Consider the following 23,202-nt stretch of genomic DNA (forward strand, 5'->3'; position numbering starts at 1 on the left):
CCCCAACTTTGAATACTCGTTTTACGCTTCTGCTTCACCCTGACCGCTTTACCGATATAATTACGCTCCACCCAGCTTTCGAAAAGAAAGCTCTCGTCGTGCGAGTAATAGCTTTAATGTGCGTTACGATCATCCGTATCGAGCTGCAAACGAGTGGATAAATACATGAAAGGAAACGTCGAATTCCGGTAATCACGAGTTAGTACACGGACGAAAAAGATAGGTTAGAGAAACATCCTATACTACTCGCGTTTCATCCCCCGATTACTCTTCACGCGGGCCACGAGTCTCCGGTCGAAACTTTAATTGATCACCAATCAACATCGCGAACATCGAAATTTAACCCTTTGGTCTACAATCACGTGTGAGACTCGTGGTCAGGCTATCGGGCCAAAACTGATTACCACGAGCCTGGCACGTGGCACGTCGGCCGGGCCAAATGTAAACACCGCGTAAATCGTGCGCGATTGGTATAACTTAATACAGATTTTCTTACGCTTTGGGACCACGCTGTCGAATCCTAAGTACCAAACAATCGTGACCTCTTGCGAAGCGGCAAACCCAGGAACAAGGAAGTCTCTATGGAACGTGACGATTTTTCTGGTAATATAGCCGTCCCCGAATCAGCCTGGATGATTACACCCGCGAAACTCGTTGCAGATAGGGCGTCGTAGATGAAGAGGGACGACCTATGATCGTTGGCCGATGCTCGTGCCCGGAGTACGACGAAAACCACCAGGTTGGCAGAGTCGGGGGCCCAGCCTCGGCCGTGCTCTCGCCCTCCCACTTAATCCGTACTCTTCGAACCGCTCGACGCATACTTGTATAGGAAATGCTTACGAATTATCTATTATGTAGTACATCGTGTCCACGATGAACGGAGATCCGTGGTGTTCGGCCGTGGAATCGGCCGCGGTTAAATGCCAACGGGGAGGTCCGAGCAGCGATCGGCACAGTCACAAAATTGTAGTCACGAGCGGTCCGCGCCCTGGGCTAGATCACGAAAATCACAGGTCACGGAGCTGTGCTCCGCTCATTCACGCAGCCGGACTTTCTTCCGACGTTTTATCGGCACGACGCCGATCTACACGCGTAGGCGTGGCGAAGCGCGGGCTATTTGCCTTTCGATGATCCACGAATCTGGATGCCGGCTGATCGGGGATGATAACGCGATCGGTAATTAGACGCGACGAGCCGAAGCGGTTCACGCTCTCGACGCAAAGTCGTACGCGGAGGTGTTGCGAGAGACCTCCCATTGTTTCGCCTAACCGATCGCCATTAATAATCCCGATACTCGCTCGCGGTACGGCGCCGTTGATAAATTTACGGAATCTCTTATTCGTAAACGCGTTCCCTGGCATTACGGATCCGACGCTTCGTGACACGTGAACCGCTACTACCTCGAGCACGAGATAAATCGTATTAATCGGTCATTACCGCCGTTCAATCAATATCCGAGCGCGTGCATTTGCCAACCGGTTAATTGGATAATCGAGTAGCCGATAAGACCGATCGAGTACCACCGACGACGGTGCCTCGTGTTCCTTGGCTTTTCGGTTAATTACGCCACGGTGTTTACGAGCGAGCGCCGCGGCGACCCGACGCTTTTGAATTTTCCGCTCGGCGTCGTTGGCTATCGTCGCGAGAAACATTGGCAGCGCCCGGGCTTCGAGATGGAGCGTTCCACAGTCACAAAATTGTAGTCACGAGCAACGTGCCAAAGGGTAGATTACGAAAATGACCGGTCTTGCGTCAATCCCCTCGTTTACACGCCGCAAGTTATACGTGTTAAATCGTGAGCTCCGCGCTGCGCCGGGCCTCGCTACAATTCCTTGTTCTCGTAATAAATCAATCCTCGGACCCGCTCGGGCAAATATTTATTTTCTTAATTCAATTACCAGATACTTATCCGACGCCTTTATACGGGTTATCCGCTGATTTATAACTCTTTCCGACGCATTACCATATCGATGTGCCGTGATAAGTATATCGAGATCGAGTCGGTCAACCACGGGACACACGGGCTTCCCTTTTTTCCGAGATCGCGCATTCCGATTGCCAGCGTTCTAGATGCAGCTAGACGCAACTGGACGCGTAAAAGCAGCCGATCGCGAGAATATCGTATTCCCCCTGACAAACTCGTATCGACCGTTTCAATCGCGGCACGACTCCTATTCAGGACTCCATCGATCATCCGCGTCTTAAAATTTCGCGAATAACTCGCGAATAACTCGGGGCCATTTCTCGCTCGAGCGGAAGCCTGTAAAACCGGTGGAAATTTCGTGCCGATGGAATCTAAGGCGCGAGGAGGGTGAAACGAAAACGAGCTCGCGTTTCCGGAATGGCGGACGCTGGCGTACAACCCGATAACGTCCGGCATTATTTCCGACCCGGAACGATATAACGTCGCTCCCTCTTTTTTCCATTTGCCCTGTTTCCCGATGGAACGTTGGTACACCGCTTCGATTGATTCCAGACCGGCCATTGTTCGCGCGCGGGAATTGTTCGCGAGCGGCGTCCGTCGATCGTTCTCGATCCTCGGAAAGTCGTCACCGCGAAAATCGCGGAAAGGTGGAGGACGAAAATCGAGAGCTCGTGGCGCGCGCTCGGCTACGAGCGTACTCGACTCGTGGAGGTGCAACGGAGGGAACCGGTGTCGAGCAATTTGTTGTCACCGCGATAAATCAGGCTGGCCGCGCGAATAAATATTTGCGCTTCGACGGTTATAGTTGTTGCGCTCAATTTGAAGATCCTTATCTGCGGCCGGGTAGGTGGCATGTTTTCGCTGGGGCCCGGCTCGCTGCTGCCCGATACCTCTAATCGATCCGTGACCGGGTGCACGGGCGTTTTTAACAACCACCGTGTCGCGGAGACGGCCGTTAGATGATAAATAAACAGCGAGTGACCGTTAAAAACGCGGCCACAGTTGCGTATATGTACCACACGGAGTGGAACAGGGCCGGGGGCACGGTGGTCGCAGCGTGGTACACTCGCCAAGAGCAACGTTTCGCAAACGCGAGTAATTAAATCAAAGTGCCGGACGGGGCAACGGTACCAGCTTTCGTAACGCGACTGTCGCGCCAAAACGTTGGTCGCGTGGGAGTACGAGATATCCCATTGTCCGGGGTCCTCGATCAATCATACGCCAGGCCAGGTACCTACCCGGGTCCACGAATTCGAATTCGTAATATTTCAATGGAGAATAAACAGGCATGACTGTTATTTCCTTACAAGACAGTGTGCCCTGGCTGGCTGCGCGCACGGGGTGGTGTACGAGATACACCAGACATCGTCTCAATTACTCGAGAGAGAGAGAACGGGGCCCCAACCCCCGGGTATACGTTCGATGTCTCCGCGAGGATCCCGCCCATCGTTCGTCGACAAGAGCGTTGCATCGAAATGCCAGATCACAGAGACAATCCCCGTATTGCCGCGTGTGTCTCGCCTCTCCTCTGCATCGGCACGATATTTTCTCTCGTATGCTCACCAGCCAGGTTATAAACAAAGTTAACTCCGCGCCGCTTGTCTACAAAAGACAATCCTCGCGACCTAAGTCTCGTTCTAATGCCCCGAGCGATGTCTCGAGACTCCGGGACCTCTGAATACATTAACCAGACGTACTCGAACTTACCGGGCGAAGGAAGGTGGAGGAAGAACCCGCGGAGAACGAGGTAAGAAGACGAAGCAAGACCAGGGGGAGGAAGAGGAAAGGAGACGAGAGGAGACAAGGCGAGCACGTGTGGCCTGGATGGAGACACGGTCTCTCCTAGGTGTACCAGCTAGCTCTAGCCGGAGCATATACCGTACGCTGGATCCCTTTGCTCGGTAATCCGCGAGGGAACTGGAAATTATATGGTAATGAAGTGCTCCTGAGCGCATCGTAACGGCGGCGGGTCGACTGGAAAGACAATACGATTTTACTCCGTGAATTTAATAGACCGCGATGCAGGCGACGACGCTGCCGGCGGCGTGTGCGCGCACACCGGGCAAACCACGCGGCCGAACCACCGCGAGGCTCTCCGCTCCGTTGAGTGCAGTTCGTGGTATTCGATATCGACATAATCGGCGAGCCGACCTCCCCGGTAAATCCGGCTATCTCGCTCGGCTCGGCTTTTCCTTTCGCGAGAAGAACGGATTCCGCGTGGCAGCTCGCGAATCACGCGGCAAACCGTGGCGCGCGCGTCATTGCTCCCTTCCTCCGCTCTTCGCGCGTCCCTTCTGTGCCCTTCGTTCACGGTCGCCGAGTGGAACAGTACCGTCCGCGCCGGTACGTCGCGCGTGTTTCTCCATTCCGCTCGGCGCACCGCGCCTTCGTCTTCGCCATCGCCTTCGCCTTCGCCTCGTACACGCGCCATCCATTTCGATGCGAGCGCGCGGCGAAGATTTTTCGAGCGGACGGGAACGTATTGCGAACCGGAGGACGGGAGATTTGTACGGGGATCGCCGGTGTCGCAGTAAATTCTGCCGGGTACCGACGACGGGGAAATTCGTTGCCCGTGGCTGTTCGACCGCGGCCGACTCGATCGAGCAGCTCCGTCGCGGATGGACGCGACTCTCGGTGCGTTCGCTTCGAGAGGACGTCGGTGCGCGCGCGGAATTACGATGACTCCGATGGAGGAATCGAAGCCGATACCTTTTCGGAGTAGTTTCACGAACGGGTTGCCCGAATAACGACGCGGCGTGCTGCACGGGCCGGGAACGGTGGGAAAGAGAGAGAGAAAACGCGAGGAGACCCGGTCCCGTACGCGGGTCGAAGTATAAATTACCGGACAGCGTGAAAAATCGCCAGTAATCTCGTACAGCGCGCATTTTATTCGGAGGCATTAGCGTCTAGGTAATTTTCAGTGTATATACGTACACACGTATACGTACACGCGGCTGATAAATGCTACGGCGATACACACGCATAAATCTCGCGGCGTTCACAGGGCCGGTAGATAGGCGAGGCTAAAAATATCGTCGTACTTGACGGGGCCCCTTCGATTGGTTAGAGAGGCTGCTGTCGTGTTTCACCCAAAAGTGGCCTCCGCAGGTAGGCACGAAATATACGCGGGCCAAACGAATTTATAGTGCGCCGGTTAATATGCGTGGTCCCCTTGACCCGCATGTTCTTCTTACCCCATAAATCGTCCGTGGAACGACCACGGAATACTAAAACACTTCGATCCCCGTCGCCTTGAAACGAACGAAGGAAGGAAGAAACGGAACGGAACGTAGAGACGAACGAAAGGAGATGTAGGAACGCGCGCGGATCCCACTCTCCGGAAGAACATAACCGTTTCGCGAGCCATCCCCATCGACCCCCGAGATATCCCCCTGGCACACCTACGCTCTCGTTCCTTCGCAACAATGGCCGGCTTCGGGAAACGAGGATCAACGCGAGTGGATATCGCTGTAAGCTCCGACCCTTTACGCCAGCCTCTCGGTCCCGCGCTCTAAATCGCAAGCGACCCGGCCGGGGGAGGTATATTCGGTTTGACTGCTAAAAGGGTTGACTGTTAAAGCGAAAACGACCGATACGGCTCCACGCGTAATCTCCTTATCCCCGCTCGGGCCCCTTTGACCCCTTTCCGCAATTTTTCTTCCTCCTTCCGTCTGCCCCCCGCGGTATCTCCGTCCCCCGCCACCGTCGCGCGGAACACCTTTCTTCCGTTGATTCTTCCGCCGATTTTTCCGCCGATCCTTCCGTCGAGCGCAGAACCCCCCCGATACCGCGGAGAACGCCTCGCGAGAGACTTTAGCCGACGACGAGCCGAGCATCGATCGCTCGACGACGGCGGTCGTCTCTTTCCGGCTTGCCGCCGCGCGATTAGCCCACGACCCGCGTAATCTCGCCGATGAGACGGGGTACGCGCTCGATTCGCCTTGACGTCGTTGTCGCGTGGCTCTAAAATCCTCGTGAACGACGCGATGCGACGAGACGCTGATATATTCGCGGCGTAAAAATGCTTCGCGTGTACAACAATTACGTTAGAGGTGGTCGCGCTGACGCGCGCGCGCGCGCGCGCGTGCAAGGCAGGGAGGTAGGACGAGGCGAGCGCGTCGAGTGGCGAGGTAAGTGAAATTTATTACGAGACGAGCCGTAATAAATTCCGCCTATCTCGCGACTCCGCCGCGAACACTTCTTTAATTAAAAGCAGGAAGCTGTACTATAACGGGGTGCTAATTAATCGAAAGATTGTTTTATCTTATCGACGCCGGTATAGGCGGTTTCCCTGGCCGATGCCGAATTCTAATAAAAACACGGCGAACCGGCTCGAACTTCGACTCCACGCGCTCTCCGCTTCCCCGAGACGCTGCGGTTCGTACGTGCGTGGAACGAGGAGGCCCCGGTGCACGTGGAAGAAGGAAAGTTGGGCAATCCATTACCCGAACTGGTCGACTCTCGCCGGACGGGCCACGTCGGCCTTCGAATCCGTGAGATCCAGCGGCCGAGCCCGCGACGCGAATAAATTCGCGGACGAGAGCCGCCGCGCGCGACAAATTCGTCCCGTACGACAGAGGAACGCGAGGATCGATCTCTTATCTCGAGGGCCGGATCCACGGCACGATATCTCTTCGACCGTCTCCTTATCGCGCGTCCATCGATTATCCTCCTTTGATTCCCGCTCATATTTCCCGCCACTCGATTCGCCCCGAGACGAACAAAGCGCGCCCGCGCGCGCGCGTGGACCAGCCTCGGCCCCGCAGCCGAAACGGCCGCGCAGGGCCCGGTGCGCCGCGAAAGGATGAATGAGAGTACGGCTGAATAAGAGGACAGAGAAAAAGTTGGGCAATCCATTAGCCGGGCTTACCGACTCGCTTAGACGTCGGCCCTGAAAACCGCGACTGCACCCACGAAACTCGCGTCAAAGCGGGATATAGTCTCGTTTTTTCTCTCTTTCGCGATGCGCCTCTTTCCGTGGATGGTAACGCGGTCGTTTCGGTCGGATACACCGTCACGGTCAACGGTGGGACGGGGGTCTACTACGAAACCCTGATCCACGGGGCCACGCAGGAAAAGGGGAAACGCCGGGAAGTTTGGCAGAGTCCATTAAAGGAATAGGGTAATTCCGAGACTACCCCGGGGGAAGAGTTTTGCGAGGAATCTTTCGACAGACACGCGTGGTTGCCGATGGGATATAGGTACCGGAGGTGAAATCGGGTTTGAGACCGGGCGCGGGACCGGGACGCGACGGGAAAAGAATGTTCATAATTCGAAGGTCGGCGTTATACGGGTTGTTCCTGGGCGGCGAGAAATGGAAGCGAACGAGCAGCGAACGAATCGACGTCGCGACGATAAAACGCGTCGTTGAGGGCCCGCGAACAAGCGTGCGCGCGCGCAAATAATAGGCCGGCTGGATAAAAACTCGGCCCATAAAGATAGCTCATTACCGCGTTACGCGGCGAGGAACGGGTCGCGAGGACTCTATCTGCGGGGCTACTTTACGGGCCGGATATTCCAGAAATCTAAATGAATGCGTAAATTCACCGGGCACCCGTGGTAATTGATCGAGTCGCTAAAAACGTTCCCGTAGAGGGACGGCCGATAATCGCCGGGCCCAAACGAGGATTTTATACGCCACCAATCACGCTTTACGCGAACGTTAAGTCCTACCGGAACGGCTTACAATCGGGCCGCGACAAACTGTCCGGTCGAATCCTGTAAATTTTGTTGCTTCACCGAGCGTTTTCCCTCCGAAGGAGATCCGCGAGGAACACGACGCGCGTACGAGGTTGGTTAGCCGTTCGAGTTCGGTATGTCGTTTCGCGAGGCAAAAGGGACCCGGAGACACGGTGCGAATCGAGGGAACCGGGAGAGCCGACGAGCAATTACCAGGGACGAAAGGAACGACTTCGTCCCATTGAGCGTTTTACGAGACGGATTCATCGGGGGGCCTTAGTACGTAACCGTGTAAATCTCCGCGCACCGGTGTGAAAATAACAGATGGAACCACTGCGTCGGATACCTCCGCCCATAAACAGAGCTCATAATCGGTTCGTATCGGTAAGCGTGCGGCCCCCTAGACTCTCTAACACCGATCGCTTTATCCGAGGCGATTCCGTGGAAAGTCGGATGGTCGGGCCCGTACCCCGAGCTCGTATTCGCCATGTTTACTCGAACCTATTCGCTGTAGCGTATCCGCGAGACACGCGAGTGTATACCCGCGTGTGTACGCGAGGAATCAACGCGAAAGGGAGGCGAAGAAATAGAGGGAGCGAGAGAAAGAGAGAGAGAGAGAGAGAGAGAGAGAGAGTCGCGCCGGTCTGATGAAGTGGTTCAATAAAACGTATCAATAAAAACGATTCATAGTCGTGGACGGAGGGCACGCACGCGAGTACCGGCGAGGGAGGGGCCTCTGGGCTGCGTTCGGAAGAAGAAACGTAACCGTAAGAAGAGGAAAGTTGGGCAATCCATTACCCAGGGATGGCCGAGGAGAGTCTGGCCGGCCGAGGAGTGCGGCCCAAGAGTGCGGCCAGCGTCGAATCCGTGAGTCCACTCTGGAAGTTGCGTCAAGGCTAAATCCGCAGGGGCGGCCCCTTTGTGCCGATGTCCGCGCTTCTGCATACATTCTCGCCCGATAAATATACCCTTTGGCAGTATAATCCAGCTCCACGCGGATTCCTCCAGCACCGGTAGCTTCTGAGAACCTGCCCGGAGCTTTGAGCGAACGCAGGGGAGAAAGAGAGAAATGGACGGAGCGCCGTGGTAGAAAGAAGGGAGGAGAACCAGAGGCGACTACGGCGAGCACACGCTCCTTCTCTCCTGTTCCACGATACACACACCGAGGTGGTTCCTCCCTCGGCGTTTTACCCTACCTCTGCCAACCTTTCCCCATATACGCTGCGCCTCCTTTCTTCCCTCGTCCTCCTTTTTCCTCTCTTCTTCCCTCTCGGAGAAGAGCGGGCCGTGTTACGCGAGCTCGCGCACGCACCGACACGCCAGCCAGGAAATTGTTTCCATCCTCTTTCTCTTTCTGTCGCTTTCCATCCTCCCTGCCCGCTGCTACCTTCGTCCTCGCCAACCTTAACCCGTTCCCGCGCGGCACCGCTTACAGATTGCGTACAAATAATCCGCGGAATGGCACACAACCCCGGCTGTCCGCCCCCGATTCGTACCCCTCGTACCCAACGGACACGTAGCGATTTTCTCGATTGCCGAACCAGGGGGGCCAAGCACCCGAAATCACCGGCTATCCGTACGAGCTACTCGCGATCTCGGGTCGCGAACCCGATCGGTTCGCGGGTCGATCCAGCATCCCCGAGACGCCTTCTCCTATACCGATCGCGTTCGGCTACGGGTGATCTTCGTACACCCCTCGATCGCTCGGTAGATCTCTCGAACGCGTTCGAGAGACCGATCCTATCGAGATAAAACCGTCTACCGAGGGGGATGGCGGGCCCAGGGGGCTGCCTACTCGTAACGCGTCCACGCTTTTCGGTAAAGAAATTTTCTGAATACCGAGCCGACCTTGGCTAAGGAGAGGGGAAAAAATCGACACGGCTGAAACCGAAATTTCTCAGGTATACACCGTGCGTCGCGTCCGGGGATCGGCTCGCTGTCTCGGCTTTCCCTGTCTTTTGAAGGAATTCCTTATCGGTTCCGCGAGATCGTGAAAGGGGAGCGGATTCATCGGTAGCACGGTCGAGTAATTCGTTTAGTCAAGGAGCAACGCGGCATTCGACGAATCCCAGGCCTTTTTGCCACCCCGCTCCCCGTTGCACGCTCTCGTCGCGCGCGTCTAGTCACGGTAAATTTTCACCGCGACTCGGCCCCGGATCACGCTCTCGTTATTAAATAGTTCCAGCGGCTTTTTACTCTGGAAACTCTCTCGCCGGGCCAACGTTTTTATTCCGTATGCAGCTAATCGAATATCCATTTCCGTTATTAATGGCATTCCGGTTAACTGGTACGGCCGCGCGGAGGTCAATAAAGATATACAATAGAGGGCCGAAACAACAATTTATAGAGCCATAAAGTTTGTCTCTACATGCGTTGGCCGGTTATACCATGGCAACTTAAGGGCCTAGCATTTGCTTTAACGGTCATTCGGGCTTGGAGCCACGGATATTGGAAAAAAGTTGCCAATCCCCTGCTAGAATTCCGCTGCGTTTTTGCACGGTGAACCGCGGCCCCGGGGTGGACAATGTACGCGAGGGGCATCTCGCAAGATTAATGGCGACGCGTCTACACCTACGAACCACGTACTTTGTACTTGCATCGCCGAAAAGAAACCCGCTCCCTCTCTCTCCCTCCCTCCCGACGAATTTGTCGCCAAACTGCCGTGATTTCGTTGAAATTTCCTCGAAATTCGGCACAGCCACGGGGGAACGATGGGAAACGACCGGATTAGACCTCTATCAGGGTTAAGTTGGAATTCGATTACGAAAAATATTTGGACACCGTTGGGAAAATGACGAGAAACTCGCGAGACCGTGGGGGACAGGCGAGGTTGCAATTATTGGGAAAACCGCGCGCGGTGGCGAAAGGAGCAGACCGCGAGGTGGAGCAAAAGATCGCGAACGGTCGTAAAGGTGTAGAGGCTGCGGAGCTCGAGGCGGATCGGGACTGTCCCATTATGCGATATATACGATCGTCGGATTTTATCCCGAATGTAATCAGAGTTTAGCGCGGGGGTAGGCGAATTTCGGCGCGGCGTAGAAGAGGAGGAATAAAAAATGAAGGTGGATATGGTTGGCGCGGTCGTACGCTACGATGAGGAACGGCGTACCGCGATGGTGTGTGGTTGCCGAAACACCGTGGCGGAAGATTCGCGCGTGGATGGGAAGGAAGAAGACGAGGTGGCGAGCAGCGGTGGTGGCGGTGGCGGCGGCGCGATCCTCCGGCGAGTCTCTCGTTAAATCCAAACAGGCGAAATTCGACGTACCGCGCAATATAATATAGTATTGTAAAGCAATATCTCGTGAAAGGAAGCGATGGTGGTGGTGATGGTGGCGGCAGAGCAAACAGGTTTTTCGAGCGGAGCCCCAAACGACGACGACGTATGCTTTGCTGCGCGGGGTGCAATAAAAATTTTTTAATAAAAAGCCTCACCTGCACCGCGGCCGATTTGTTAGCTTCTTTGTGGGATCCCTTGGCGTAGGTAGAAGAGAGAGCGAGGGCTGCGAGGGAGCGAGACACCGGGAAGAATGAAAGGGAGAAAGGTGAGCGAGAAACGGGAAAGAGGGAGAAGGAGAGTAGGATCGGTTCAGGGAAGAATGAAGGCAGGAGAGAGGGAGAAAGAAAACGGCGCCATTATGACGTGCGATTGGACTTTGCTGCTTGTTTGGTAGGAACGTATCACGTGTCAATACTTTTCCTTTTCGTTCTGTATGTAAATTCGAGCCCCATGGGGGCGCAAGGGCAGCATCAATCAATGGCAGACGGCAGCTGATTAAAAATTGCGCAACACCATGAATTATTAATGCGACAATAAACGTGCAAATTCCAGTACGCCACCCGTGTGTGCGTCGCGCACGTTTCCTGTAACCCGTGATTCTTCCACGGCCAGAAGAAAACGAACGAGGAATCTCGCGTATGAAAAAGCACGAACGGTCGACCGAATCGAGGGAGGGAGCCGATCCGGTGAACGATCCCGAACAAGCTACAACGCGGAGGCCTTGTCCTTTCTTCTCGTCGTTTCCTTCGCCAACTCCTTCGCCGATTCCATCCTCGAATCGGAGGGAAAAGCAGCGTCGTTACGCGCCAACGCCACGCAGCAAACACGGGGAATCGCGTTTTCACGCCTCGTCATGCGTCGCGTAGAAAGACCGCGTGCGTTTTAACGCGCCGCGAACCGCCAGCGGAGATGGCTAGCACAGCGCGGACGACCCACGCGCGTGTAAAGAGAGAAAATTCAGCGTAGAGAGCCGAGAAAACGGAGAGGGGAGAAAAAACGAGGAAAGAAAGGTAACCCGAAGAAATACGCGTTACACGGCTCGGTACGCTGATCGGTACATCAGCGATGCTTCATATAAATCGGGAAAGGACACCGACGGTATATTTCCTCGCGGCGGTTCGCCGTTTGCTCCGTTCCGCGCGCGTTCACCGGGCGTTACGCGCTTCCTGGAGGGGCTCGTTGACACCGGTGAAAAAAATCAGAATATTTCGTAAAACGAAGAGCAAGCAACGCGGTCGCGTCGTCGTATTTTACACGAGGTCTGGTGCGCGGAACCTCCCACACAGGTAGTTATCTCGGTGACTTAATACCAGGTAATGTGCTCTCCAGTTACATCTCAGCCGATCTGGCTGGCTCGTCTCTCCTCCTCTCTCGCGCACACGTACACACGCACGCTCGCTCCTCTCTCTCTCTCTCCCATTCCCTTCCACCCCTTCGCCTTTCTCCCCTATCGCCGTTTTTCTCTCTGTTTAACACGGTCGTGGTGTGTGCCCTCTTCTCGAAGGACCGGACCGAGCGGATCGGTGGTCCGTACCGAAGAGAAGCAGCCAGAGGAAGATGCAGGGTAGAGACGGCGAGGCTACGGTGAAGGAGAGGGAGAGGAAGAGGGAAGAAAATTGAAGAACAAAAAGAGGAGGGGGAAAAAAAGGGTGGTGAACTACGGTGAAGGGGAGGGAGAGGAAGAGGGAAGAAAATTGAAGAACAAAAAGAGGAGGGGGAAAAAAAGGGTGGTGAGGTGTTGAAGTTACTCGATCCCCGTTCCCGTAAACCTACGCGACGCGACAAAGCGATCAGGGTACTCTCCTTGGGCGCGTTGGATAGTTTATTATCGACAGGCCGGCCAGACTATTCGCTGTGCACGCGCATTTTCATTGTGGGAACGACGCGACGGGATCGTGGGTAATAAGAATCCGTTCGTACGAGCTGGACGTGAACGTGGCACCGGGCCCCGTGTTAAACGGGCACGACACGCGGAATCGTAGAACCGACGCGTAGAACGACGCTTGTCGCGGACCACGGCGCGAATGCCGGGTACCAGCAGGGTTTACCCTCTCTGATTCGATCGTACTTTGTTATACGCTGTTATACGCTGCGATGCCTAGTCCGTGTAACAAAGGAATCACGATGATTTAAACGATTTAAACGCGTTAATGCTGTCCGGGGAAACTCGTTGGATAGCTTCCACCAGGCACTCGTTAAAGTCTCGTTTGTCTATCTCGCACGCATCAGAGACGCGACCGGAGGAAGCGCGTCGGGCTGTTTATGGAGTAGTTTCAGCCGTCATGCCAGTAAAACAGCTGGACCGAACATGTAAATTTCCCGTTTAAAAACGTCGGAAAGGTGTTAATGAAACGGTCGTTCCGAGAAATCACCGTCGTTGCAATTCGAGCGAGGGATCGAGTCGAAACGAACGTTTACGGCGAGCCCTCGCTCGCGATACACAGCCTTCACGAGATTACCTCTCTCGGCGGAATCGATCTCTCGAAGGACCGTCGAACGACGGCGTTAGGCAGGAATCTCGCGAGAAAAGGTAACCGGGAGCCTGAGAACGGGAGAAAATGGAAGAGGAGGGAAAAAAGAGGCTGGCGAAGCGAGAGCTGAGAAGAGGCCGTCCAAGTTACTCGATCTCCGCTCCCGTAAACCTAGACGACGCGACAAAGCGATCGGGACCCGTTCCCCAAGGACGGTTTATCAGCGCCGGTCTAAAACTACTCTGCTGGCTGGTTCGCGTTTTCGCTCCGCGAGAGAGACTGCTGGCCGGAGGTCGTCTCCGCCGCTCGTAAGAAACGAGTCGTACGAGCGGGTAAACGATACGTGCATCGCGAGCGTAATCTCGACTAACGGCGCAATTAATCGCGCGATTTTCTACCTGTAAATTGTGCCATCGGAACGAAAATGAAGAAATCGAGACACCGCGTTCGCCATGGCGCCGGTTACCTCGTCGTTTTCTCTCCTTTCCCCCCCCCTCTCTCTCTCTCTCTCTCTCTCTCTCTTCACGCCGCATGGCAACCATTCATTGCGTCTACGAATAGAACCTCTCGCGGATTCGAACGTTTCCACGATTGATTTACCTGGACGCGTTGATCGACGCGATTATCGGAAGCCGAGGGCGCAGAAACGCTCGCGGAAACCGTGACGTTAACGATTGCTCGTCGGGCCCAAGATCTGGACGAAACGTGTAATCGCGAGGGGGGCCCGGGTTATTTAATCCGGTACCGTACGCGGTATTGTTCGTTGGCGAGAGCGAGTACGCCGAAGATCGCACCTAATAAGAATGGAATCGTACGAGCCAGGAAGCCAGGCGATTGGCGCGCTTTGCTCGCGCGAAAACTACACGTCGCGGATGCTACGGTCGGCAGTTAACCTATCGACAGATAGAGTTTCGCTCGCAACGAGCATTGCTAGTGGCAGCGGGTTGACATTAACCGTGGATATTTATCGTTACACGTGGCACGACGGCGGCGAGCCGGGCGACGAAAGAAAATCGAACGCGCGAGGAATCCACGGGGAAGAGGCGCGTTTCCAGGTTTCGCGGCCGTTTTCGAGTAGCTGTTAAATAAAACATGAACACCGGATCGAATTCTAGCCGCTTAGCATAGGCGGGTAAATACGAAGAAGCGGCGCGGAACGGAGTCCGCGACGGACGGTGAAAACTGTTGCGTCCCGGTCGAAATGCTACCGAGGGGTACCGAGACCGGGGAAAAGATTAATGGACGTCGCAATTTCTTCGTAATAAATTTCGATGTTGTTCCCCGTGAATTTATCGTTTAAGAAGGTAATTCTCCCGGCAAATTTGGACGCCATTAACGATATTAAGAGCGCGCCCTCTGCCGCTGGCTTCCGGTTTAATAGCCCTTTCAAGGCCTTTGGTACTTCGAATTCATCATCGAGATAAACATCGGTTTTTCAGCGGATAATGTTTCACGTTCACGAGGATACACTCGGTCGATCGTTAATTATCGCCAACGATGCACGTCCCAAACTTTTCTATCGCCGCTTTAATGACCGTCGTTAGAGCGGCCAGCTAAGTTTTACGAGCAGCATAGGGTGGCAGATTGAAAGCGGCTGGTCACCAGGTGCTGCCTTCCAGGCGACAGCAATCCGTGCCATCTGCTAAATCAGTCTCTCCTTCGGGGTTGCTCTAAATTTTAACTCGAAATTATTTCCACTCACCTCCCTTCGAACCCTTTGCTATAATTAGACCCCCGGAAAAAAGGGGGCCGTTTACGAAATCCAGACAGCTTCCCGATACCCGCGCAGGACGATCGAGTACCCCACGTGGTCACGACTTCGTGGTACGGCACGGTCGTAGGACGACGGTGGAAAAATCATGGACAAATATATACTTTTCAGAAGACGTATTTATGCAGATAGACAGCGTCAATGGTACCATTCGAGGCAGCACCGCGAGTCGTGCGCGAAAACAGACATCATCGCGGCCGTTAAGTGAAAAGATAAATACCCCGCGAAAACTCTTCGCGGCCGAGCGGATACTAGTTTTTAGCCGGCGCAAATGCACCGCGAAGGATGCTGAAAGGCCGCGTAATCGTTGTATGGCGTGTGGCCGGACATTAACATATAATGGTCACCGTCATTCTTCTCTCCGTCACGTAGCCGGGCCCCGTTTAATCATTCTCGGTCACCCCGTCACGTAATCCCCTTTTGAAACGATTGTCAGCCAAGATTACCGGGCATTAATTTGAAAAATGTAGCGGCGTCGTTGTCGTGGTCCTCGTCGTCGCGGTGGCGGGCAGCGAGACGCGAGCTTATTAACATGTTCCGCGGAGCTTTCACGGATCGACCTCCAACCTTTCGCGTATCGAAAGAAAATTCCAAAAACGAGCAAGGGTAAGAAATAAACGAACGAACCGTACACAGAAACAGCCCGATTCGTCGATCCCTGTCGTCGCCACTAACAACCCTCTTCCCGCATTTCGACGAGTCTGACTCGTGATGAACATTTTGGGCTAAACATGAATATCACGAGTCAGACACGTGAACGGAAAATCGGTCAAAACATGAGTATCACGAGCCAGACACGTGAATGGAACATTTTTCGAAACGCGTAAACCGTAAGCGCCGTGTATGTTCGTCCATTGCGTCGTCGTTTAGACGAGCATTACGCGAGGAATGTACACCAACTGATTACTTATCGCGACTGCAAAGCCTGGGTATCGATTTCGATGGTACGCGATATCGTCCGAGTGCCAATTCGAGGACTTGCCAGTTTGCCAGTTTCCCTCGCGACCACCGCCCCCCGTTGGAAGCCACCGTCCCCGACGTTGGAATTATCCTTACAACGTAAGTCGTTATGCCAATGGTCGAGACGCGAGTTCGGTTGGTCGATAAACGCGGGTAAGGCGACCACCATCCGTCCGCTCGGACTTCTAATTAAGATGGAGGAAACGAGTCTAATTAAACGCGAGGGGGAAACGAATGGAGGAGACCGGAACGGACGCTGGTTCATCGCTGGCTCATGGGCGAGGAAAAATATCGCTGCTCGGACTCGGTACGCCATACGGTCGCAAATGTGTCCCGTTTCCCACCCTGGGGTGCCGTCGTCCCGGTTCGGTGCTCGGATTTGTCCGAGCGGCAGGTCCCCGGAATGCGCGACGGTACACGGAACGCATTCCATCGGAAATTGTTCGTAGCAACGAAACGTGTTCCAACTGTCAGCCCGGCGAGATCGACTGACACCCTTTCGGCTCCATAGGTGAACGTAACGAGACTTTCCGTACTGCCGCATTCATCAACATTCCCCAGAAAGCGGGTCTTACGAAAGGGTTCGCGTCTACAGCTGGCAGCGATAATCTCGCCTACACGGCAGGATGGATGATCGATGAGCCGGACCGGCTAATCGAGAACGAAATTCGGCACGAAATAACCCGCACCAGCACGATAGGACGTGGTGTTCGGGTACACGGGTGTCTCGACAGAGTTCTACGAATCCGAGCGTCTCCGAGCGTGTACCAGCGAGCATAACCGAGGACGGATCGACGACACGGGTTATACAAAGTGCACGGGGAAATAATTCGTCGGCTCGACAACTTCACGACCTCTAAGTTACTCGAAGAGTACGTTACCGGTACATCTATCGGCGACTTAACGCCCGGCGTCAAGGAAATCCACTCTCGGCCAGCGCGTAGGAAATTTAAACGCGTCATTTGGCGCGCGCGCGCGCACTCGCGCATAGCTTTGTTATCGCCGCGAATGTATCCACCGGCTTCCACGCGTAAATCAGTCCCGTTGACACAGCTCGGAAGTCGATTAACCCACGTGCCGCGAAAACGAAGATACTTAATCGCTGCCACGCCACTTAACACCTTCTACCTTGGAACGCGCGGCGGCCCGAGCGTTTTCGCGACGAATAAAATCGCCCGATAAATAAAGCGGATCAGAGGTAATTGCGGAGCGGCTGCTGGCCCGGTGTACACGACTTTCTCGTTAACAAAGCGTCCGTTCCGACGATTCAATTACGGGCCCGGCCATTTTCCAGGCGACGTTATTAATCAACGATTTCGTGGATACGCCGAACTATCGTTATCGCTCCATCTTCCGAACCTCTAGGGACCCGGGTCTATCTCTCGTTCAGGTATATCACGATCTAATGTCCCATAGACGACCTAATTACGCTTCGACCGCGAGCCGGCACATTTCATGCTGACACGCGGTGCTCCAGTTGAGTCGACTTATCATCTAGTCCAGATTACCCAACGACGTCTAATCACCGCGATTAGCTTCGTTCGATCGATCCTGTAATACGGAAACGAGGCAGAAGCGAGAGAGAGAGAGAGAGAGAGAGATAGATAGCAATAAAGCGATGGAAAACGAGGTAGATCCTCGAGATAGATCTCGAGCGGAGAAACAAAGGTATAGAGAGCGACGTAGGAAGGGATAAAAAGGACACAGAGGCAGGAAGCGTGGAAAGGTATCGACGCAGCCGAGACGGGAGGACTTAATCCGGGACGCGTGTCGGCGAACCATTTGTTCGTGGGGGCAAAGGAACAAGCCGGCGCTAAGAAATCGCCTCGTTGACACTTCACGGGCGATAGGTGACGTTAAGAAGAGAAATCACGCGGATCACGGAGCCAGAGCCACGCAGCACAGGCCCAGATAGACTATATCGACAAGGTACCCTACCGCGTCGTCGACACGAGGAGCACTGTAAATGGTAAAGGCACAAACATCGAGCCGGAGAGGCAACCGTACCCGGTGTACGTGTGTACACACCGCGTGTGCACAGATAGGCCGAAAGTGGTCATGGGAAAGGTATCGGTGCGTTAAGGCCAAGACTGGATTCCGCGGGGCGAGGCCGGCTCGTTGGCGGGTAGGAGTGTACAAGGTCTTCGATACCTCGTAAATTACCACTCGGGGCCCCCTCTGCCATCCAGCTCTCGGCTCAACTAATGTTAAGCTGCCTACGTTTTCGTCCTGTCGAGGAAACACCACGACGGCGTCTTCGCTCCGTTGCCTGCACGGCTCCACCACCGCTTTTGCCCCGAGAGAACACTGGGCGACGCGTTTCGACACCGTTCTATTTTACGCTTTTTTCGGTGGAGCTTGTTTCGGCAAATGAGCCGGATCCCCGCGCCACCGCGTCCCCTTTATTTCCAACGCTCCGAGTAACATCTCGACTCCGAAATCGATCGGAGATCGAAAGCGAAAGCTCATTAAGCCGCGCGCCATTCCGATTCTCCTATATTCCCACCTCCAACCCCTCCCCGATATTCCCCCCCTTGGTTCGTAAATTTTTCAAACAACCGACCGGAACGCTATTATGGGAAATACGAAACGCGCCACGGACCCGGTCGCAGGTCGTCGGTAACGAACGCCGATCCTTAACTCCGTCCTCTGATTTCGATCTCTCCGAGCAGACCGAGGGAATAACTCCAGCCTAGATACTCCGGATTCTTCTCTCGCCCGTAAATATTCCGCGCTAGATGCTCCGCGTTAAAACACCACGAGCTGCGGAAAAAGCGGTCGGAACCTCGGTCGCCACGGAATCGTTACGTCTCCACCGTCGGTATATCCATCGAACCCGACGATTTATCTTCCGTCAGGTCTTCGAACGGTCAATGCGCTTTAGGAGTCACCAGCGAGAGGTGAAGACTCGATTGAACTTTCTCGATTAATACCCGAGAGGCGTGCACAGCCTCGCGCTGACGTAGCCTGGTCGTGGCCTGGCGAACGCGTCGGTCGAAAGCGGTGGAAAAGGGGTGGCGGAGGAAAGGCGGAGAAAGTTTCTTCCAAAAACAGCGAGGAACGTCGGTGGGTGGAGGCGTTCATGAATGAACGAATGAAACCATGTTGCTGTAACCCTTTGCCATAAGGCTGTCACGCGTTCGGAGAAGCAAGAGATCGGCGAGGTGCGCGTGAAGTGGACTTTACGAGAATATAATTTTGGTAGCGACACACGGATGGCGTGGAATGCGACGATCGGAGTCAACGAACGGGATAGAAGACTTCGATACGTCGTAAATGGCCCATCCCTGGGCCCCTTCACGGGGCCGGTATCCACACCTCTCCGTCTCGTACAGGCTACGTGTACCTATATACACGCATAATATCGAGCTGCCTACGTTTTCGTCCTACCAATGAAAAGACTGACAACGAACGAGCGAAAACACTGACGACCACAGACCGATCCACGCTGGCGAACAAAGCTCGATAACTCTCTGGTATACGACCAGGTCGGTGAGGGACACGGGATCGTCGCGACGCTGACGATCATCGTCCCGACTGGTATACGTTCGTGAATTTTACTACCAAATGTTTGTCCCGGCCGAATCGTCATTTCGCACGAAAACATTGTACCCGGAGGAATGTAGTCCGGTCGTGTTCCCGTAAAAAACACGGGGAATGTTGGCGTATCGTTGGAAATTCGTGGTATCTCGGTATCCCGACACGGCGGACGCGGTATCCGCATAAATCGACGAGCTAACGAGATGTGACACCGATCCAAAGTTAACCGGGGAAATAGAGGCAAAGTATAGTCGGCGACATTCAAAGCGAAAAAAGTATCCGGAGGAATATTCCGAGCTAAACGCTTTCTCGGTCAGTGGCTATTAACCCTGCAGCCGGGATTCGTTGGAGAAGGAACCGAGAAGGAACCGATGGTCCGTAAACCGGAGTGGAGGACCGCGAGGAGTTCGAGGCTCGGAGGAGAAGCGATTACATCGAGGATCCGCCGTTGGGCCCCAACTTTCGACCAGGGATTCACGAGAGAGCCTATTGTTGTGCTTAATTTAGCGTTAAATTGTTTACATCTCATTAATCGCCGGGAAGAACCTGCGGGCAGACCGTCATGATCATCGATGCACGTCAGTCATGGACTGTGGGCATCGCTTTAATTTCGAATTGACCACCATGGCCGCGCACCGTGGCCCCATAAGAACGGGGGCGCGCAGCATCCTCCTCGCGCGTCTCTTGTTTCAGCCGGCGCGCTGAAGGAGCGCTCACTCGCTCGAGTTCGCTCTCTCGCACGATGCACTCGACTGCGTGGTCGGTGGAACGACGACAGTGGAGCAATATTGGAATTCGAGCCTGACTCGACCGGTTCGTTCGTTCACTGTCAGTCGAGTGTGCTTCGCAGTAGCGACACACGCGACCACGTTATTCCGCTGGGTTACGGTCCACTGATACGCAACATCCAGCAACGTCCAGCTCGGGTATCTATTAAAGTTGCGTTTACCGTTCGTTTACTAGGGACGATATTTCGTGCGAGATCCACGGCGGACCGTTCACGCTTCGGATTCTCCTAGTTGAAACGATACAGAAGAGAGGCTTCCGGGTGTGAACCGTGTCGCAGGAATTACAACTAACGTCATTAGGGTTCTTAGAAGCCTCTAAGGACGCGCTCGTGTTCAGCCTGTCTTTTCGATTGTCGTGCATCCGATACGCGATATGACCGCGCAGAATGGTAACGCAAACGTACGTCACGAGGGTACGCCCAGAAGCTTCCAACAGTTTTAATTGCAGCGCCTGAATGCACGGATTCGACCGCTCTAGGAATGCCAATTATTTCCGGCCCGGCTTAGTTGTGTTTAATGTAAATACTCGAGATAATGATTAGGGAAATCGTAAGGTAGACCGTTAACTCGGACTTGTTGCGAGTTAGGAACAGAGAGAACCCTCCAACAGTGTAAAATACGAAACCGCTTGATTATCTATAGTCATATTTCTCGCCGCTTTCGTTTTTGTTAACGCATTAGTAGGCTCGAGCACAGCGAACACGCTATGATCATAGTATAATTTCACATAATGAGAACTCTGGTAACCGATCGGTTAAGGGATATAGCGTACTATCTACACGGAATCTCATGCTATCGACTTTCAATAAGGTTGATAAAGTCAACCGCACGGACACCGAGTGCGAGAGACTATCCGACGCCTGTAAAGGAGATGCAACCCGCGAATAATTCACCCGTTATCTATACCATCTACTGGCTGGTTAAGCAATTTCTCGAGAACGTCGATATAATGCCGTATACGCGTTACGCTGTACAGGAATACCCGACGAATCACGCACGCTCCACGAAATTAGAATGTTTTCGCGTGTTTAACGTATCTCGATGAACAACCTGTACGATGGATAATAATTACCGTCAATTTAACCAGCGATCCGACTAAATTCTAATCGCGAGCGCGGGTGAAAGTAAGCAACGATTGATTTAATAAGGCAAAGCGCTACTTTATATAATGTCTACCGTTGAATAGACTTACCTGTTAGATGACTGCCGGTAAACTCGAAGTCGTCGTCCTGGTCCCAGTGTTTCAGGCTTAGATTCGATAACGATGTCGCGTTGGCGAACTCCAAATTCGCGAAATGCCAATCCAATATCTGACGATCCTTCGAAGAAAGGTACACGTCGCTATGAACAGCGAACAAAAATTTTTTTGTACCGACAAAGGCGTTTATTACATATCGGGTAGAAAGTGGTAAACAAAACTTACCTTGGAGGGGAGGCTTCTAATTCTTGTAACTTTGCTTCGATTTCTTTCTGCTGTTCGGACAGTTGATCCCATTCCTGATACAGAAACGTTCGAATAACCTGCTTATTCGAGACGGTATAAATAAAGATGGAGAAATAAGAAAACGTACCTTGCATGCATTATGAAGGTCACGTAGTTTTGAACGTAATACGAATTCCTGTGTTATATCGCGTGTTTGTAATTTGCTTTCGGTCATTTCTTTATACTGTTTGTTTAGTTCGACCAAACGATCCATGATCGATATCATCTGTAACGTGAGAATAAAATGTAGTACTTTCCATTGGTTTGAAGTACGAGCAATCGGGATACGCACCCTATGTTGATTCGTAATAAGTCGACCTTGGAGTGATAATACGGAACGCAAATGAGCTACTTGACGCTGTTTGACACCTTGCTCCTGTAGACGTATCACCCATTCCAATGCCTGACCCAGTGAAACCGGTCGCGTATTACCACCTTGTCCCGATCCAGCGCTACCCACGTAATTAAAATCTAATTGGTGTGAAAGATACGACGTTGCTTCCAGTAACCGGTTAAACTCTCTTTCTACCATTTCATCTTTATCTTTTGGAACCTACCCGTGGAAAAAATATTAAAACTTCGTAAATGATTGTTTTAAACATTTAATTATTACATCTGTATGTGATATATTTATATTAACCGTTTGACCATCGCTTTCGTATAAAGGACACTTCTGTCGAATTTTGTGGAGTTCCATATTAATTTGTTTACTCAGCGTTGTTACGGGATTTCCACCTAACCCTGTGACTACCATAGCACCGAGATCGGCGATGTACGACGATTTACGAAATGTTGCAATTCGACCACCTACGCGATCCTATAAAATCGGACACATACATACAGGATACTACGCATCGTTTATGTATACAGTTAAATTTGAAGTGATAATTACCCGTGCTTCGAGTACGATTACTTCTAAGCCAAACTGTTGCATTTGCTGCGCTGCTGCTAAACCAGCGATGCCTGCCCCAATTACGATTACTTTACCTACTTTTTTCGTAGGTAATGGCTACAATACAAGATCGATAATATATATTTCATACATCGTATATAATATTCGTATAGTAAAAACAATCAAACATTAAGCATATATTACTTTAAGTCGTTTAAACACTCCGAAATTGATAAAACCGTGTCTTTCTAAAAATGCGTGAATTCGACGTGCCAGTACGGTGTCGCTATTATACGGTGGTTCTATCGCTGGTAGAGCATTCTCAATTATCAATTGTTGCTTTGGATTTTCCAGCCACAATTGTAACTGAAACAAAGAGATTTGTAAACATGGATTTATAAACAATAAAATTTAATC

At 53.0% G+C, this 23,202-nt stretch overlaps 1 protein-coding gene across 1 annotated transcript in view; it reads right to left on the reverse strand.

Moving 5' to 3' along the window:
* The window catches only part of Su(var)3-3 (lysine-specific histone demethylase Su(var)3-3), a 94,702-nt gene that overhangs the window by 70,331 nt on the left and 1,169 nt on the right, over window positions 1-23,202 (reverse strand). The window contains exons 4-10 of the mRNA XM_017902361.1: window positions 22,990-23,151; window positions 22,786-22,902; window positions 22,534-22,710; window positions 22,186-22,446; window positions 21,982-22,119; window positions 21,834-21,907; window positions 21,603-21,751 (exon numbers count right to left, since the gene is read on the reverse strand). Coding sequence (XP_017757850.1) covers window positions 21,603-21,751; window positions 21,834-21,907; window positions 21,982-22,119; window positions 22,186-22,446; window positions 22,534-22,710; window positions 22,786-22,902; window positions 22,990-23,151 — 1,078 coding nt within the window. The remainder of the gene's footprint in view (window positions 1-21,602; window positions 21,752-21,833; window positions 21,908-21,981; window positions 22,120-22,185; window positions 22,447-22,533; window positions 22,711-22,785; window positions 22,903-22,989; window positions 23,152-23,202) is intronic.

Source organism: Eufriesea mexicana, unplaced genomic scaffold (assembly GCF_001483705.2).
Source record: "Eufriesea mexicana isolate 0111107269 unplaced genomic scaffold, ASM148370v2 scaffold1808, whole genome shotgun sequence".
NCBI lineage: Eukaryota > Metazoa > Arthropoda > Insecta > Hymenoptera > Apidae > Eufriesea > Eufriesea mexicana.